This window comes from Haemaphysalis longicornis, unplaced genomic scaffold, assembly GCF_048455015.1.
Source record: "Haemaphysalis longicornis isolate Haplotype H1 unplaced genomic scaffold, Haemaphysalis longicornis Haplotype H1 scaffold_6, whole genome shotgun sequence".
Lineage (NCBI taxonomy): Eukaryota > Metazoa > Arthropoda > Arachnida > Ixodida > Ixodidae > Haemaphysalis > Haemaphysalis longicornis.
Genome location: NW_027526407.1, coordinates 88761306 through 88781702, shown reverse-complemented (window position 1 = coordinate 88781702; position 20397 = coordinate 88761306). Strand labels below are relative to the sequence as shown.

The 20397-nt window shown below is 44.8% G+C and overlaps 1 protein-coding gene across 1 annotated transcript; it reads right to left on the bottom strand.

Annotated features, from left to right (window-relative positions):
- Positions 1 to 524: 524 nt before the first annotated feature.
- On the bottom strand, positions 525 to 18498 carry LOC144143131 (arylsulfatase B-like). Its single transcript, XM_077674937.1, has 8 exons — positions 18385 to 18498; positions 16622 to 16781; positions 13162 to 13274; positions 12307 to 12417; positions 6588 to 6737; positions 5192 to 5318; positions 3791 to 4081; positions 525 to 664 (listed from the first exon to the last, which is right to left on the bottom strand). Exons 1-8 carry the CDS (start codon positions 18496 to 18498, stop codon positions 525 to 527), a joined length of 1206 nt encoding a protein of 401 aa, XP_077531063.1.
- Between the last annotated feature and the right edge of the window lie 1899 nt (positions 18499 to 20397).

The window sequence follows — 20397 nt, the reverse complement described above, 5'->3', positions numbered from 1 at the left end:
CGAGACGGAAAGTACAATCGAGCCTGAATGTCCAACGAGACGAAAGCTCTAATCGAGCCTGAATGTCCAACGAGACGAACGATCCACCGAGTCTGAAGGTCCAATCGACTTTGAATGTCCAACGAGATGAAAGCTCCACCGAGACAGGATATCCACTGTTGGACCTTTCGTTTCGTTGGATCTTTCGTCTCGGTGAATATTCCCAGCGCTGTCACCGGTGTAGCGATGTTGTCTTGCTCCGTCCGCTAGCAAAGCGGCGCAGAGCAGAGTGATGAAACTCTCGAGCAGACGAAAATTTGAAGGGACATATAAGAACAGTATGTACAAGGACAACAAAAGCGTTAAATGGCTCGCACAGAGGTGACAGCAAGTATCCACTCGGTACCTCCAAACAGTGCCGCCGATAAGTGCTGTGCTCGCTATACCTCCAGGCGGGTTTTATACCCCCGCGAGTCCGTTGCAGCCGCGAGCGGGTTGAATCGCTCCAATCAGGACTCTCGCTGGCCGAAGGCGGAGCGGTTGCGTCAGCCGAGCCACCACGACCGGAAAAGGGAAGGCGACACAGCGGCCGCCTCTCCTGGAGTGTCGCTGCGCGTCTGCCGCCGGCCGCTCGCCGGATGTATGATTCGACCGAGCCGCCACGACGGGTAAAGGAGGGGCGACTCTGCGACGATGCAAGTTTGGGCCTGACGGCGGCGGCCGGTTTGGTCGAGGCGCGAATCGGCCCCGCTGTCGGTGTGTCGCCCCGTACCGCGAATTCGGGCTGGCCGCTCTAGCACAACAGCACCCGGGTTCCACGTGTCATAAAGCCTACGTTGCATAGAAGAAAGATACGCGTTTGAACCGTGTTTTCTGTTAGAAAAAAGGGTATATTTTATTATATGCGGTTGCTGTCAAAGACAAGCTAGGGTAAAAGGAGAGCGTTTATGTAGACTTGATTGTGAGCTTGCAAAGAACTAGAAATTGTTTCAAATTTCATTATCCTCAAGATTTTTATTCTCTCTCGGGTATTGCCGCGACAAGACAAAGAGGGCAGTATAGAATGGATCTGTGTCCCCAAGGTCCGATCAAGAAGACGCTGTGTGCGGGCGCACCCACATTTAGCTCTCCCATGGCCTCTTGTATATATTGTAAATGCATCGTTCATCAGTTACAATGATTTGTGTTACCTCTGTCCTGCCGCATTGTAACAATATTTTACTGGGAAGTTTAACGTTGTAAAAACGAGTTTCGGTATCTTCGTAAGATAGCTTAAAGTGTAGATACTATTGATTTTACTGCACTTCGGATTGACCTGTTACCTCATACACGACTCAATTTTCTAAATAAAAGTGTCTATACAAGGAAAGCACTCTTGTGCTTTAAAAAAAACGTTTTTTTTTCTTTATCGTTCAGGGCAGAATTTAGTTGTGTACAGTCGTGTAGTTCATCGTTTTTTCTTTCCTGAAACGAACTACCTGAGGCTTAGCATTTGCTAAGTGAAGCAAAATACAGGAAGGATGTAATCAAATAAAAAAAGGAACATTACCAGCAAAAACAAAGCTACCGACATGCAATTCCCGCCTCAGTGAAGCATGTCAAGAGTAAATAACTTAGTACCGCGTACGGTAGGAACAAAAGGATTTCATAAAAACTGCGTTATATTACTAAAAGTCCGAATTGGGAGCATTCGAATCTAAAACAGCACTTGTTAGTACCCTTTATTATAGTTTCGGCGTACCTTAACACGCAGGCTTAAAAGGACCCACAAAAGCCTTTTGTAAAAGTTACAAAAGGCCCTTATTATCGCGTACTACCAATATAGCGACGCAATGCCCTTGGAAATATTGATCTACATTCAGTGTAAGCTGCGCCAGAAGCAATTAAGTGCACCTCTCCCCCCTTGCCTCCCTCTCTGCTCCTTTCAAAGCAGCTGGAAACACTGGGAATAGCCATGTGACATCGCGACGCTCGACTTCCGTTCTCCGCTAGCTACATTCCTGCGCCTAGGCAAGCGTCAATCGCTGCAGACCCGCCTTTGGCTCGAGATCGCGCAGGAAGGAAGAAGAGCAACCGGAAGCCAATGGCAGTGGCGTTGCCGGCGACCGACGATCGGCCGAATCAGGCGGGCGCCTCGCCGTTGCTTCAGCCGCGGTTACCGTTGCGTCAGCAGCGGTCGGCTCGCTGCGGCGTCGCGCTCATCGGCTGAGAAAGGCGATATTCAAAAATTGTTTACAAATTATCCGTACAACGTATGGGGCTCACACTTGGCTCAAAAATCCCCCGTTATGTGTTCTACCACCTGAAAGCATTTGATTGCCACCTTCACAAAGCTTTTTTGAGTCCCTTTAACACGCAGTTCATAAAGTGGTTGGCATATTTCATCTCTTCGCTTGCACTTCAACAACGTGAAATCATATGCCTACCTCAAAGGTTGTAACGTATGAATCTTTCGCGTGATTTTTAACAAAGACACATAGCATCATTTTCTATATTAAGATTTTTGGTAACTGTTTACAGCAGTTTTGCACGGCAAAATATTCGTAACACTGTCAATGTCAGCCAAGCCGGCATTATTAGCCTAAAGTAACAATTTCGTTGTGGACACAGGTATCATTCTCAGAAGAGTTAGCATAACAACGGTCAATATAACCTCAAATATGGGCCCACATTTTCAACTCCTTCTGTATGTGAAAACTTAGAATTGTTTTTGGGAGCAAATTAGAGTCACTCGACGCAACATGAGCATAAATATCAATGTATGAGTATTTTTTTTTGTAATTTATGGGCGACCAATACATTATCAGATATGCTTTACACTGTTAGCAAATTCTGACGTGCTCTAAATACCCTGAATTACGGTTTTGCAGTTTGTAGTGGCAAATATTATCGTGCCAATGGCTAAAGGCTTCTTTTTTTTACGTAGTAGATAAAAACCTTGCGAGGAATGTCCTCCAGGCAACCCATGAAAGGCCTGGTTGGAATATTGGGGCATTCGCGACCGCACTATATGAGCGGGAAAACGAGCACACTGGCACGAACTTATTCAATATTTATTGCATATTCAGTACAAGCCTATTTTCTCTACTACTGGTGCACACAACCAAGCTGTCATCTCCACATTTTTTCAGCACTGACCTTGCAGTCTACTCGTCTTGTTTGACTGGAAATGTCATTTTTTATATCAGTGTCAAATTGATTGATTGATTGATTGATTGATTGATTGATTGATTGATTGATTGATTGAATGAATGAATGAATGAATGAATGATTGAATGAATGAATGAATGAATGAATGAATGAATGAATGAATGAATGTAGGGTTTAACGCCCCGACGCAATGCAGGCGATGAGGCGCGCCGTAGTGGAGGGCTCCGGATTAATTTTGACCACCTGGGGATCTTTAACGTGCGCAGAAATCTCGTACACACGGGCGTTTTTGCTTTTCGCCTCCATCAGAAAAGCGGCCACCGCGGCCGGGAATCGAGCCCGCGACCTCGTGCTCAGCAGCGCAACGCCTTAGCCACTGAGCCACCGCGGTGGGTATATCAGTGTCGGCTTGATTCATATTCGTTTTTACAGACAGGTAGAACCACGATGCCTCCTCCCGCAAATCAGTATCTGCGTTAATTAACCGGTGTAAGAAGCTGTTTTTCAACAATATTACCTCGCTGTTTATAAAATCCCTTGATATCGCGTTTGTAGTGCATTTTGTTGTTTCAGAAGCCTCCCGTACAACAGCCGCTTAAAAAGGTGCCCATAAACCAACAAAAATACTAAAGGAGTATCAAAACGCTACAGCTTTTCTCACCAGCCGCAGCGTAGAGGGTCGGTAGCCAGTCCGTGATGTGCATCAGTTGCTGGGCGATGTGGGGTTTTTTGATAAATGTGCTCCATACGAAGCCAACGCCGCGGACGCCCCCCTCCCAGAGCGTTCCTTTGGACCCTCGAAGTGGCCAATTCGAACCCGCACTGTCGTCGACACCGCCGGCGGCCGCACCGTTGTCGGTTGTAACCACTAATATTGTGTCCTTGATGGCGTTTGTGAAGAGCAGAGCCTTCATCAACTCGCCAATGCTGTCGTCTAAAGCCGATACCATGCCTGCGTGCGAAAGAACAAAATGTCGTCGCACGGGGTTCCCCAGCCAGAGAACCTTAATGATTAACATGGAAAACAAAAAGTCTTCCCGTTGATCAGTAAAATTCAGTAACATAGAAAGTTGGGCTACTTGATGTTGATGCATCATAAGCAGCGCTTGAAACGGGACGACAGAACAGAAGACACACACAACGGCGCTAACTCGCAACTGGTTTTAATTGCCGTTGATGCCTGAAGAAGTCGGTTGTTGAAAAGAAATATTTTTGAACATTGTATATTAGAGAGATATCTTGTTGCATCTGAATGTTAAAAACGTCTTGCAAATTTTTCCGATATTTCAAATTTATATTAACACTTTCTAACGACGCCATTTTAGGCCTCTCGTTAACTGTAGGCCTTTAGAAAGGCAGCAAGCTACGTGAATTTGCAAGATTTGGCTCCGGGGCAAAGGGACTCAATTATCATCCTGTACACATCCATTATACGAGACAGGCTTGCCACATAAAGCAAAACAATGTGCAACGGTCAAGAAAGAAAAAGACGAACCAACATATTAGCACTTCCTCAATGTGAGTATTAAGTGCAATGCACTTCTTAAGCGACCATGAACCTGCGTCCACCGGCGATGTCCGCGCACGTGGAGATGGGCGCGCGCAGCCTGGCCGCTGACATGGCACATACCCACGTGGGGGTATGGCCAGGAATCGGGCGTGAGAAGGGCTAATGCACCCGCCTAAAGGAGTACTGACACGAAATTTCAAAGCTGAGATCCGCTCTAGCAATCAAGTACAACGACAACACAAATAGGTGTCTGTGAACAAATGCATCTTTCTTTCTTTGTAGTTGTGTGTGTGTGTGTGATCTCTCTTTCGCGAACATTACCGAACCGCGCAAATTCAACTCGTGCATTCGCACTTTCACATTCTTCCCCTCGGGGAAATGCGGGGAATTTTTTTCAGTATTATGAAACCCTTAGGCCGATCGCAACCCCCGCAAATTATAGTTTAATACACCTTCGACATTCTAAAGGTAAACCAACTGGTAAACCAGTAAACCAACTGTACTTAAAGCAGTATGCAAACGTAACAAGAACATAAATTCCAGAAATCCAACCTGCGTATACTCTGCGTTTTGGGTTCCTAATGTAGCTGTGCTTGGCGAGATGTTCATTTGGTGCCTCAAGTGGAGAATACGCATTGCCCACGTGGACGGCCGAGTAGCACAAGTACAGAAATATAGGCTGCGAAGAAAAAAAACGAAACGTTTGAGATTCCGTTATAAAGGTCAGCTTCTGTAGTGTATAGTAATTACGTGCAAAAAAATCCTGTTAATTTCAATTACATGAAGTTCCTCACATCATGAGAATATGGCTTGCAAGGTTTAAGGCTTGGGCGAGTTGGTGCATGATTACCAAAGGGGAACAGCGCGAACTCAGACAAAACACAAGAAGAAGGAGGTGACAAACACGAGGTCACAAACATGAGAATATGAAGCTCTAATACAAAGCAAAAGTTCATGTATACAGAGAGAAACATGTAATTGCATTTACGGCATTTATAACCCCAACTCTACGTAATAGCAACCCTCTAAACCAATATATTTTAGCCACATAAATGCCGCACAAAAATATTGCGACTAGCAAGGTGGCAGTGCGTGGCACGCCACTGTAATGCCAACTGATATTTTAGGGGGCCCTAATTTATCAGTCGGGGTCTACTTCCCTCTCTTAATATGATATCTAAGTCCCCTGCCCATTTCGCCATCTCAATTCTTTACTAGCTGGTAATTGCATTTTATAACTATGCCAAGTACCAGCTTTTTATAACTCCTAGAACACGTTTTTTCCTCTAGCAATACTTTTCACTAAGCTTCTTAAGGTGAGACGTAGCCATTTTCCTGCCGTATGCGTTTTCTAAGCATATACCTTTCCTTCTCGCAACGCTATGTTCTTTGTGTTTGCTTTCCGAATTACAGGTACGTGCTTCTACTGCGAATTGGCAGCGCCATCATGATATGCAGTTTAAAAAACTATCTCATGCAAGAAACATATTCCATCGCGTTTCCAGTGTTTCTGTTGCAAAATAAAGGCCACGTGGTTAGGGGCAGACTTCTGGCCAGATCAACCAGCATTCAGCAATTTGTTTTGTATTTTTATTTTGTAATTTTAAAGTATTTTTCTAGAGAAAATCTGCTTCCTATTCGCTCTATTCAGAAGCTGAGGATGTTTCTTTTTACCTTTCTGCCTTAATTCTGCAATACTGTTTGTGCCATATTTGTCGGAACGCGAAAGCTTAAACTAGCAGCCTCAAAATTGGATACCTCGGGGAAGCTGAATGCGGATAAATTAAAAAGTATGTAAACAAACCAACGTTTTTCATTTCAATCATCTATAGAACATAACAGGGTAAAGACAAGACTAGACATGATTCTACGAGATAACAGACAAAATAGCCGTGTTACATTGTTTACTCCACGGTCGACATATATCTGTGGCATAGAGAGAGCTTACCTTCTTCTGGTTTCTATTCTTCAGCACTTCGATGGCTTTTTCCGTGTAAAGTGTGGTGGTGTATTTTCCCGCAGACTCTTCATCAGGTACCATATTGTTCCACATGTCTAAACCCCAACCTGTCCACGTGTCGTTATTCGCGTGAGAAATCTGTTGAGAAAGAAGCGTAGAAGACAACTTTTCTTGTGCAACTTCGTCCGAGATGCGGAATACTAAGAAAACTGTACTCTAATTTAATTCAAACACTGTTCACGATTTATTTTAGGTGAGATATCTTTTATTTCATTTTGTCGCTTGTAGATCGCAGGGCCGACAATAAAAGCTGCATAGAAGCAGTTTGACAAGCCCGACAGCCCAATTCAAAATTCTAAGCAGCAGACGGTAATGTGCATGCTGTACTACTTCTAGAGTAATCAACACAAAACACGAAAATATCGTAATTCCGTTGCGGTAACGAAAATATGTAAAGGAAAAAAATATATGCACGCTAACGACTAAACAAGAAACGGTATTGCATTCTATAAATGTAAGAACGCTACACGAAAAAGACGTCGTTTTTGCTGAAAAAAACAACGAGGCACACACTGAAACCAACTTCTCCATATACAAGACACAAATACTGTCAGTCTACAAAGATGCACTGGTAAACAAAAAGTCATAATAAAAGAGTAAACATATGAACAACTGCATACAACAGAAACAAGCCCTTCAAGAAAAATAGTTACACCAATCAGGATATTACACGCAGTGGTACATAATGCACTAAAACGTTGCACATAGAAAAAAAAGAATGTTAGTTATTTAAGGCACGAGGAATTGAAAAGTAGAAGTAGCGAAGAAGAGAAAGAACAAAAGGAAGGCCAGCAAGGAACTGTTTTGGTGTAAACGACCGAGATAAATTTAATTCGAATGAGAACTTTCGGCTAGCCTGAACATCCATAATTTCACGCTTCAATATTCGTCGATTCGTTGAGAACTGACTGTGGGCGCGATCACAGCAAAATGGGCCTAGATAAACGCCCTGAAAGCACCTTCTGCAGCTCATTGAACTAAAAACTGTCTGGACAAGTGCAGGTCCTTTTTCTGCTGCCTTAACACCAATCAAGTGTAAGTTCACACGCACCTGTATTCCGGACCGCGTGTGCTAACGATAACGTCCGAGTTGTTCATCAATCAGTATGTTTTAGCTGGACCGGTTGGTTGAGGCTTTCCCCCATATCGTTGCTACGGCAGCAACTTCTGATTCTACCCGAAAAAACTAAAATGTGTAGGTGACTGCCCTACTTGATGTATTTACTATATGCAGATGACGTTCTTATCTAAACACCCTGACTTTGCCAAGCGGTAAAGTAATGCCCTTATAGAGCATATCGTTCAGTGGGCTGCAAAGTAATGTAGAGCCTATAGTGAAACTGCGACTTAAGGCAGTAGTATAGTAGGGTGTATTTCGTAGGAAAAATTGCGCAATCACGAAGGCTACAGATTAAACGGTACTTCGTAATTTCACGCCGTAAATACAGGGTTTTTTTAACCTGCGGCACTAGAACACATCGTATTTAGCTCAAACGTTTTGTTTGTACTTTAGACTGACTCTTAAACGTGATTGTTCACGTGAAGGCCCACTGGGTGATTTGTAAAATTTGTGTTTGATTTTCCTGGATGAACGATTACCGTGGCTCCCGTGCTACAATCAATACGCAACACGACTGTGCTGAGACAAGCCTGGTGACAGTGACCAAACCAAAGCAGATTAATGTGTATACATGTTTTTTGGAGCCGTGACAAAATATATTAAACCGCCTTGTGGCGCGGTTTTTTTCCGCACTAGTACCCTTTGCCAATGGGAAATTACATATGACAAATCCGCCCACGCCTGAGTTAGGAAGTGTTTTATTCAAGTGCAAACACAAATAAGTTTTGCGCAGGCAAGCCTTCAAGGTAGCACCTTTTCTTTAACTGCTTCAAACTTGCTTTTCCAGCCTCCGCCCAGCGATAATCAAGCATTCGCCAGAGTGAACCATGACTTTTTAACAGTTACTAAGTCCATTCTTTGCCCGAGTAGACCATATATGAAAATAGAGCTTTAATACTAGAAGTAAGGAAATGGAGGAGTACTTCGTTTCCAGCATGACGCCTTTACCAAAAATTGCCAATAGCAAACCGGATAGCAGAAAAATTAACACTTATCCCTGAGTACGTAACTAACCTTAAAGCGGGTCTTTTGTGGACTCGATATTCGCAGTACAGGCCATGCTTAATTACGGAAAATTAAAAAGGGCATGCGCTTCACTGTTGTCTAATCGTCGCTAGAGCGACTATTATTCCTTGAAGCCTATTTTTGTCCACCATATGGTCAAGGCCTCACCCTTAATTTGGCATTTGATCAGGTAGGGCACTCCGCCATTCTTAGCTACATCAACACACTGCACCTAGGCGATCGAACATACACCTACATACGCAATTTCCTCACCGATCGCACCGCCACTCTCCGACTGGGCACCGTCAAATCAAACATTTTCGACATGCCAACAGAGGCACCCCCCAAGGGGCCGTTCTTTCGCCTCTACTATTCAATCTCTCCATGCTCCCTCTCGCGAATGCTCTAGAAAATATACCGTCCCTCCACTCGACAATATACGCGGACGACATTACACTTTGGGTCACGCAAGGCAGCGACGCCCACATAGAGGCCACACTCTCAGCAGGGGCTGCCACAGTCTCCCGTCTTGCTGCACAAGCAGGCTTGACTTGCTCGGCGTCTAAATCAGCACTCTTACTCCTTCCTCACACCCACTCCCCTGAGCACCAATCAGGTAATGCTGGACGGACAACCAATCCCCCGGGTCTCCCAGCTTCGCCTTCTCGGCATGCATCTCCAAGCAACAGGAGCAGCACAGGCACCATACATCTCTTGCGCACTCACACCATCCAGACTATTGGTCTCATTAAACGTATCACGTCTAGGAAACATGGGCTAACGGAATTAGAACGGCTGCGAATTGTGCAATGCTTCCTGGTGAGCCGTTTTTGCTATCACCTCCCGTACGCACAGCTCACCCCCTCTCAACGTACCTCCCTCGATGCCTTACTTCGGAGAGCCTATCGCTCCGTGCTGCTACTGCCCCCCCACGCACCCACCCAACGACTCCTCGCGCTTGGTATACATAATACCATAGACGAACTAATCGAAGCCCATCGCCTGGCCCAGCTTACGCGCCTTTCCCAGACCCCGGCTGGTCGGCAGATCCTCGACCGAATTCATGCCAACCCCCCGCTTATACTAGATCCTCCAGCGCACATCCCCCGGCTTCTCCGCGGGCGTCTCCAAATTAAGCCGATCCCGCGAAATATGCATCCAGCTTACCACCGCGGACGCCGTCTAGCCCGAGCCCAAGCACACCTCTCCCGCTACCCTTCCTCTGAGCATACTCTCTACGTAGACGCAGCGGCCTACCCCACCCATCCTGCCTTCGCACTCGCTGTAGTAGGCGCTTCTCCAACAATCCCTCAGGCTTCAGCTACAGTCGCCACCACCCCCTCGGTAACTGCGGAAGAGGCAGCCATTGCCCTTGCCCTAACTCAATTACCTACCCCCCAGACCATTTTATCTGACTCCCAAACTGCCATACAAAATTACACAAAGGGCGTCATTTCCACAGCTGCCCTAAAAATTCTTCTTCAGAATCCCCCTGCCCACCCCGTGATGCTGCTGTGGACTCCGGCCCACACCGGCGTAGGTTGTAATGAGACGGCACACCAACACGCCCGAGCTTTGATATCCCGGGCTCCCGTTTCTTTTACGCCTACACATGACATCCCCGAAATGTCCCACGCGTACCTACTTACGTACAGGGACATAACTCAACATTACCGCCTCCTCCGCAGGAACCTACCTCCCCCGCACCCTTCACTTACTCCGCTGGCAGCGCACATGTGGCGGCTCTTACAAACCCACACTTTCCCACACCGCACTCTCCTTGTGCACATTCACCCACACCAATTCACCTCCCCTCACTGCCCCTCATGTGGCGCGCTGGACACTCTCTTCTACTCGCTCTGTGAGTGTCCGCGCGACCCCTTCCCCCCTTTCCCCTCCCCTTCTCACTGGGAGCAGGCTCTGGGGAGCTCTGACCTCGCAACGCAGAAGCCGTCACGGACAGAGCCCTGGACGTCGCGGGGGCCCCTTGGGCCTCCGCCACCCCCCTACCCTGAACCCAGTGTAAAATAAAGTGGCACTACTACTACTACTACCCTTAATTTGACCATAGCGGCCGCATAAGAGAGGACAGGTCCTGTTCTGGAGAGGCAGGACTATTTCTGCCCTCGAGGTCCTTCCTACTACAGTTTCAACCATAGAGTGTCATACTAATATATACTAGAGGGAAATCTGGCGCTGCGTTCTCGGACTGTCACGGGCGCCGCCATTACAGCTAGCGACGTTCCTCGCCTACTTGGCTTGGTTAGCCACATGGCTTCTTTTTGTCTCCAAGCCAAAATCAACAAAAACTGCTACCATTTTTTTTTCTTTTTAAGCTTCCCTATAATCACTGGCAAATATTTTTTTGTTTAGTCTCATTTCTATAATAACAAACAAAACTGATTCATCTTCTACAGTAATATTTTTGCATTTTTGCAGCCAGCGGCAACTTCTTAGCCTGTTCATGAGCCATGCCAAGGACAAGTGGAATGTGCATGACAGAACGCCTGCTGAAGCGCGGCTCCCCCAAACGGCGGCGACAGATTTCCCTATGATAAATATTAATATGAAACTCTATTATTTCTACTATATTGTTTACCCTGACTTTTATCCGAGTAATGGTACTTCTAGCATAAGAAGCTGCCCCCCCCCCCTTGAGTATTTTGTTTGGTAAGTGTTGCGACGTATTATCGCAGTTCTGACGTAAGACGCAATAACGTGTAATTGCTTGGCGTACGTTTTAAAGTTGGATGTTGTTCCTGAAAGCAACCGTTTTTCCTTCTATACCGACTATCTAGAATTGGTATTCTAGTCACTTGTACCCAAAACACATCCAGCGACAATGTTAATTGCATACAAAAATACGTGTGTTGAGTGAGTGAAAAAAATTCCCCGCATTTCCCCGAGGGGAAGAATGTGAAAGTGCGAATGCACGAGTTGAATTTGCGCGGTTCGGTCATGTTCGCGAAAGAGAGATCACACACACACACACAACTACAAAGAAAGAAAGATGCATTTATTCACAGACACCTATCTGTGTTGTCGTTGTACTTGTTGCTAGAGCGGATCTCAGCTTTGAAATTTCGTGTCAGTACTCCTTTAAGCGGGTGCATTAGCCCTTCTCACGCCCGATTCCTGGCCAATCCCCCACGTGGGTATGTGCCATGTCAGCGGCCAGGCAGCGCGCGCCCATCTCCCCCCGTTGCTAGGGAAGACGAGGAGCGCGCGCACCCGCAGCTGTTGCTATGCGGACTACGGCGGCGGACGATTCAGGCTCGCTTAAGAAGTGCATTCGCACTTAAAAAAACTTTATTAAACGAGAGGCCATGAGGCTCTGGTTGGAGAAAGGATGAAGGGAAAAGGGGAAGGTTCGCATATTTTTCATAATGAGCGCCTTTAATGAATATTCTAAAGACTCAATTTCGACACTACTCATTACGCAAAAATGCGTTAAACATTTTTACGTGAAATCAAGAACGAATTTTCATTGCACTGAAATGCACACTTTTAACAGCAACTTACCGACAACGCTGTATGATCTATGTAGTCCTGGTGCTCTGTATATGAACCGTAGTGGCTGTCGAAGCCCCGATACGTGGGCGTGTGATTTGCTGTCATGTGCCCAAGGTGCCACTGGCGGAAAAGCGTGGTATTTAAACACTTTCAAATCATATGTTCCAGCATGTCGGTGAAAATGCATACGCACCATTGTTTATATATAAATGTACATACATATTGTCACGTAGCCAGACACAACGCAGCACTTTGAAGGAAAAGCAAGTTTGATGTAGCGAACTTGTGCTCCCCTAACAACTCGAAGAATATACAAGCGGCGAAGTAGCAGTCAACAAAGTGACGTGCGCAGGCAAATGTCGGCAAATCCAATACCGCGGCGGCTGCCCTGGAAGTATCTATCTTTCGGCGCGGTTGTTTCTCCAAACCACGAATTACAACGAGGACAATAGAGATCAATAAAGATTTTTCTAGGCTGGTGACATAAGGGCCAAACATTGTTTCTACCAAACTACGATAGGCCGTCTGGCATTTAAAAGAAAGGGAAGGATACACTTTGCTTGAAACACCTATAACACAGCCGGGTCACGGCAATGTATATTGTTTATTTGTTTGTTCATGTATGTAAACTTCCGATCTTTCCCATTTCTGCGCAACATGGTAATGCTTGTGGAGTACACTCCTGTTGGTAAGCATATAACCGCATTGACGACCTTGCTGTACCGCGGTCGAACAAGCCCGTGGCTTTGGAGGGCACCTTTAAGCACGTGTTAATATTCTAGGCCACCGTAAAACAAAACTGCCACATGAAAAAGGGCAATCAAATTTGAATTCACCGGTGACGCTGGAAATATAGTGGCTCACCTTTCCAATTGCATGTGTTTCGTAGCCTAATTCCTTTAGGTACTCCGGTAACAGCCTAAATGTCAGAGGCAGTCCGTACGGCTCCATTGCATGAATTTCATCGTGTTGCAAACCTGAAAAAATTATATGCACCTCATGTCGTTATATTCACCACACTTCAAGCGATGCTAATAGAAAGATATGTAGCGTTTAGTTAAGCCCAGACTGTTCGCAGCCCCACTAACACCAGAATAACGTGCAAAATAGGAGAAACAGTGTCAGCTATTTGTCGTTCTTGTCTTCAACGCTTTTAATGGAAATTCTTTTTCTTTATATAAATGTCATTTTAGTAAGCTAAGCACACGTGGGCGTTTTGCACCTGCAAATGACTGTCGGTGCTTTAATATACTGCGGACGTACACGTTCATGAATGGAACGAAGTACGTCGTTTGCATGGCAGTAAAAATTTATCAGCCTTCTGTTCTATGAAACAGGACGAGAGAGGAGTTGTGGCGTGTTTTACCTCAATCCACGCATCCGTGTATATGTAGCTATTCTTAACCGTCTCGACTCGAGCGATAATGAGCGTTGACCGAGGCGCAGCCGAAGGAGTACATGAAAGAAATCACTTTTGTTTTAGGGCGCAGCCCATGCGGCCGTCTGTGGGCTGAGCCGCATTTTTGTCGAACCGAGTGAACGATGGAAAGGCCGAATAGCGAAAGAAAGCAAAGGAGGAGAGTAGCGGAATTGTGAGGGGAGGGCGGTTCGCCGTGGCGATGCGAGCGCTCTCCGAACGTGTGGTGGGGGAGGGGGGAGAAGTATGCTGTGCCCGCACGAAACGCTCGTCTGCGCGACGGTGGCGAAAACGTGAGGGGGGCGGGCGCGTGACGATGGTGTGCGTGCCCTGCCTAAGACGCGGGTCGCGGCCCCTTCTTGAGACGCACTTCGCGCCGCCGACGCAGCAGCTCAACATCGCTGCCGTCGAGAGAACTTACCAGTGAGTGCTGCCCCAGCGCACTGCTGCTGAACCTAAATATGCTGAACCAGCCAATGTTTTTTATTTTTCTGTTAAGCATACTTTCTAGTTAATGATCTTAATAAAACTTGGGAGGCCTAATGTTTTATTTCATGGACAAACATGGGGCTGTCTATTTCTCTCCCGTAGATGTCAATGGATGGACAGCCGACATGGATCCCAAGTATTTATAACTTCAATGGGAACTACGTAATTACGATCAATAGACAAAACTTGCCACATTATTAGATTCGTCTTAGCGGCTAATTTGTATATAATTTGTTTCGAGATATTTAAGGTAAACCAGAGGTACAACCGTTTTCTAAACCATGCTTACTTCATAAACGGTTACAGAACTCCCACGGGAGTTCTATAAAGTTTAAAACTTTACAGTGAACTGATAAAATATCACAAGGAAATGAAACTTCGAGTAATACTAACATCGTCATGCGGCCAATTATACTTTCATTACTTTTTAAGGTGTGAAGGTGCCTACATTATATCGAGAGCTATAGAGCATTCGCGAGAAATAGGAGACGCAAATGTTTTCTTGTCGAACGCGGCGCACAGATCGGCGGACACCACGAACCACCTGGAGGCATCTATATACATATTCGCTGTAAAAGCCTTTTATCCTATCTTCCTAATCACGTTTGAAACATTTCAGTTCGAATGAAGCGTTAAAAAACCACCACAAGAAGATCGGCTGTCATTTACGTTATCCGGAATTACCGCATTAGCTCAGGTATGCTCTCGGTCGTGTATACTAAGGGTAAATTAAATTCAGGTTATTTATTATATAGAGAGAAAAGAGAGAGAAAGCTCTTTATTAGAAGAAAGCAGAGAGGTCTGCAGGCATGTATTCGCCTACATGCTACTCTGCGGGGATGGGGTGGAGGAGGTAAAGGCCCTAAAGAAAGTAGGGCGAAAGAGAGCGGAAAAAAGAAGAGGTAAAAAAGAAGGCTACATGGAGTGTTCCGTGGGTCACGTAAAAGTCCAGGTGTTCTCACAGGATGACGATGTGGAGTTCTACAGTTTGTTTGCTCCAGTCGCCTAAAGTAGGGAGATTGTGACGATAGAAAAATTGGAAGCCACCATTCAGTTCTCGTGGCGAAATCCAAGTGCAAAATCTTCTATCAACTTATCTTCTATCTATCTTCTGTCAAAAATTCTATCAACTGACGAGGTGCCATATTTTATAGGAACCAGCATTAACAACATCACCAGGTCGATCTGATTTCGGATCACATTGAACGCGATTGCTAATCTTTTTCGCCTACTATTATACCTACGCCAAAAGATGTAACCTGTAATAACAAATTCCTGGCTTCTCATTTCCATTAAATTTTGGTATGGAATAAAACAAACCCAAACCCAAGTAACCTCTTTTTACTCCTATTTAGTGAGAGCTAAGTTCAAAGCTTCGCTTCACATTCGCAGCACGAATGGTTGAATGCTACTTCTCCCAGACGTAAGAAAGTGTTTGCGGTAATACAGGACAAGCAGTGCAAGTTGACCTATTCCACGGAGCAAGAGCAAAACAGGAGGGGTAATGTCGCTTCCTAGAGAGGCGCGATAACGTCAAAAGCGCTTGACCAAGGTTAATTTAGCTAGCGGCATCTGCCGCAGGAGAAGAAACTTGCGCGGCCACTGCGATCATCATTTCACTGAGCGCCACGGAATCAATTGTGACCGTTATCATTTCGACCATCAGCCTCCGCTACCCACTCCCCCGCCGTTGCAGCTACACGGCTTTGTTGTCCGCGTCGGTTTTGATTAAAGAACCCTGCAACATTTTTTTTTCAACTTTTTTTTTGAAATCTTAAATGCTTGCAGAACATGGTCACCCAACACACCCACTACTTAGATTAGGGGGTCGCAAGTACCTCAGCCAAAAATTACTGTTCTATGCCCATCAGATAACTTGTAAACTTGCTTAAAAGATTTCGCGGTCTTGACGTTCTTCGACGGCTCGAATTACGTCACTAAGGCTATCTAGCGGCTGTTGGCCGGTTTTTCTTCAGTTGCAGCAATGAATGCTTTTGACAGCAACTTAAAAAAACACACACACAAAAACAAAGCAGAAACGGAAGGCGTTTCTGGTGCGGTAAGCAAACCACGCAGTGCCGCTCCGTTCTCGTTCCAGACGCGAAGGAAAGAAGGAAAGCGCTTATTGAAAGTGTTGCAGGGTCCCTTTATGACGTTATCTGGTCGCCCGTCCGCGCCTGCCTAAATGGGTCGTTTCCCCTCCTATATAAATATATTCTTGCTCCGTGACGTACTCTACCGCTTGCTAAGTGAGACTAATAGTACACACGAGTCCCCAGAAAGGGGCCCGCGGGCTTGCTTCAACAACATTACCCTTAAATACTAAATGCACAAACGTTTTCTTACTAGCTCAGAAATACCATACATTTGTTTAAGTGCTCTCTGTTTTGCTTCCAAGTGGATATGAACAGTCCTTACCTAAGTGAATTGGATATCTTCCCGTCAGAAGTGCGGCCCTGGAAGGCGTGCAGAGAGGCGTGACGTAGTAGTTGTTTAGTATCACGCCGTCGTTAGCCAGGACATCCAGGTTCGGCGTGTTTAGCTGTGTCGACACATGAAAGCTCACGTCTCCCCAACCCTGCAAGTGTGGCCAAGAAACGACTTTAAAACCATGCCTAGTAAGTTGGTAAATAGGCGTCAGTGCAGTCAATGCTGGAACCGAGCCACACAGAAATGTTTGTATTATAAATGGCCTTTATTAAAATACACAGTTTGTTGTATTTATAGCAGTAGATTGTAGTTATAGTTTATGGCAGCGTTTGTTATGGAGCGTCTTTTTTTACCTGATAATCACAGCTACGACTTCAGCATGTATTTACACCACCTACACTCTGGCCGTGTTCGCTACTTCAACTGGTCATAGTACCTTCATTCATGAAAAAAACGCATTGGTCTTCTTTTAACAAGTTTTTTTATGCAATCCACAGAAGTTTCCGATATTCACATCCTCTGTCTGAAGGTTGGTTTTTCTATGTGTTTATATGGTACCTGAAGCGGCATGCAATAAGCCTGGCCATACTCTCCTTGGCTGTTTTATCACAGCTGATGAGCTCCGGTGTTTCCTCTCAGCGTAACCCAAAGGAGAGCCAGGGTAGCCAAGAAATGCTGGGGAACCCCGACTTAAAAAGCGACTCCCCGGGGTGCACCCACAAGTCCGTAAATAAAGCTCGAATTGTTAAACCCTCTGTTATTTTTTGCATAGGTCATTTGGAGGTAAGCAAATAAATAACTATCACTATATTACCACGGCCACCCGTTGATATGACATCGAAGCAACGCCCAAAGTCCTGGAAGTTTTCCAGACTCTTTAACGACAAGAATACTGAGAACTAGTTCTCCATGCAAGTTTCCGCACCCATCTACGGTAAAACAACACGTAATGAAGAGACAAGGATGTGGCGAAAATACTATGTTAGTCTCGCTACAATACTAAGACGCTTTTAATGTAGTGTCCCTTCTTAACGCATTGAAGAAATAAAAACTACCGTAATCTTTCTTGTTATCGTAACTGCTCATAGTTACTAGACATTAATTTACCTAGAACGCGCAACTATTTTCCTTCAGAATTACCACAATTGAGAAGAGCCACCCTTGTTGTTTTCCAAAGTGCGTGTTCTTCAGCTCTCATTGACAATACCTGAACATGTTGCCAGGAAAAAGATTCTGGCATAATCCGTTAAAATTGCTTGTAACGGTGTAACCTTAAGCGTTTTACTTGCGCCTATAAGCACAGCTGGTTCACCATCTGCTGCTCTTCAACTCAATGGCGTTTCTTAGGAAGCAAAAATAGCAATGTTAGCGAAAATAGCAATGTTATAACACACATCAGCCACATCTGTTACGCAAAAACATTTTTTGCAGAGTGTTTTTAACAAAACCAAACGGCTTCCACCGTTCATTTTTATAACGTTCAGGGCGTGAGGATACCCATCTCAACACAAATGTGCTGCGCTTAGTTTAAAGGCAACACAATTTTTTTTTGGCAGAAATAGTCCCCGTTATCCTTATTATAAAGTTTAAAACTTACCAATGCCGAAGTATTTATAAAACACAGTGACCATAATATCGCGGGATGATGTAAAAATAAAACATGCATGCCAAGAGTAACCTGCGTTTTTTTAGGGAAGTCGCATCTTGGCACCTTAGTAGGGCACTGAGGAAGCAATCGAAACACCACTTACCAAATCGTCGACGACAATGACCACTATGTTCGGGCGACTTTCGGCGCCAGTATGCTGAAATATTCCGCATGCTACGCACAGTGTCCACGCATAGAAACCAAAAACGTTTGTCATGGTTCACAATGTTTGCTAAGCACCTTTTAGTCTCTCAATACATATCAAAAACGAAATGTCTTCATGTTCATATCAATGCGCGCAAAGTAAGGGGTGTTCTCCGATACGGCTAAGCGAAGAAAAAATGTCGATTCAGACAATGCACGGTATCGGAGCAAGCACCCCCAAAGGAAGACGGGGCTAACGGATAGCACCGCAAGCTGCGTAACCAGAGCCCTAATCTAGTGTTTCGCTGGGAAGAGAATACAAGACGGGTTTGGGAATGAGGATCCCACTTGGAACAGAAACGCTGGCTGCGTAATGCAATAGGACGAACATGAGCAACCAATGCGCCCTTACAAAGAGACAGCGTCCTAATGTATGCAAGCTAGGGGTTGTACTAAATCATCTAAAAAAAAGATGCGCTGCTTGTGGACTCCTTCATATGTTTGTAAATATCATTCACGGCGGATATCCCAAAGTTCATATTTCACGCTTTTTACTGATGACAAGATCAAGTGTTCGATTCGTGTAACATTTTATTTTTTTTTGTGTGACACACGTAATCAACATATCTTGACTGAACCATTCGGAAAAGTATAAATCACCGTGTGCCTTAAGCGTTCATCCCATTAGTTCATAAAATCAGTTTACAAAATTTCCAAATGACGGGACAGGTCAAAAAGAAAAACACCGCACAAAGCCTTGCATTTTGTTTTTCTCATAAGCTGGTCCCGTTGTTTCCGCATTTCCTTCTAATCATGTTAGAACAACTAGAGCTTACGTTCATTTTATGCTTCAAATAAAGTCGTCCGAATTCGAGGGTTCTTCATAAATATCTTTTCGAGATAAGCTATCGCTGGCGTTGTTTTTGTTTGTGTAATAATAGACAATTTATATGTTCTGTGATTCGGGTAATATTCCACACTGGGAACTTGTAGTGAAACATTTTTGCCCTGTGAACGCAGTATCTCGGTTTTTTGCGCCGACAGCGAGAAATTAACACGCACACAATTGCACCCCAGGCCTTAACACAGACGCTGCTTGGCGCATCCGGCACTGTAGGACCGAACGCGCAGTGAACTTCGATGCAGCCAAACTCTCCTTCTATGATCCCCCAATGGTTCCTCATTTGTGCGCTGCCTGCTATTCTAAATGGTTCTAATTGTGTTGAAAATTAAAGATAAATAGTTTTATAATGTACCACACATTTTTAGATTGCATGATTGATGGCATAAATATCGTTCAATGTTAAAGTGGCTTTCTTGAATGCAGCCTGTTCTCACAGGTGGCAAAAGTTCGAGCTGTCACTTATGCGAAGAAGGAACACCCTTCTCAACTTGTATATATGCTCATTGTATGTATATATGTATATGTATACCACCAATGTACATCTTTCATAATTAACACGTGAGCTCCCACACCCACCAAAATTTACTTGATTTGCGCCTGAATGATGTTATTGTATTTATTTCTTCATTTTTGCGCGCTTTCCTTCCGTTTTTTTATTTGTATCGCCCACTTCTCCTGAAAGCCTGGTTCCCAGGCTAGCAGCACTCCTGAAATAAATAAATAAATTCAATATTTAACAAATTATAAATTATAAATAAATAAATAAATATCATTGGGTAAGCTTGTAGGACTGTAGTTTTATTAACCTTTCTACATCCCCATTTCGAGCATGAAATATACTTTCCCGTATTTCACACCTTCAGCACATGAGGGCCCGCTTGGATTGTGCGAATACCTCTGCGAGATTGCCTACTAAAACATATGCACTATGGTTTTTTAGACCGACAGTTACTCCGTCTCCTGCTGCTGCTTTTGCCTCTTTTTGTTATTTCGATTACTCTTTCCAGTGCGTTTTCCAGCTGGCCTGTATTTATTACTGGATCCTGTACAACAAAATTATTCGTTTCG

Coding starts and splice junctions, on each gene's coding strand:
- LOC144143131 (XM_077674937.1), bottom strand. CDS start 18,498: ATGACAAACGTTTTTGGTTTCTATGCGTGGACACTGTGCGTAGCATGC. Junction 5,319..6,587: donor AGAATAGAAACCAGAAGAAG/GTAAGCTCTCTC, acceptor TTTTCTTCGCAG/CCTATATTTCTGTACTTGTG. Junction 665..3,790: donor GACCCTCTACGCTGCGGCTG/GTGAGAAAAGCT, acceptor GCATCGTCGCAG/AGTCGCCCCTCCTTTACCCG.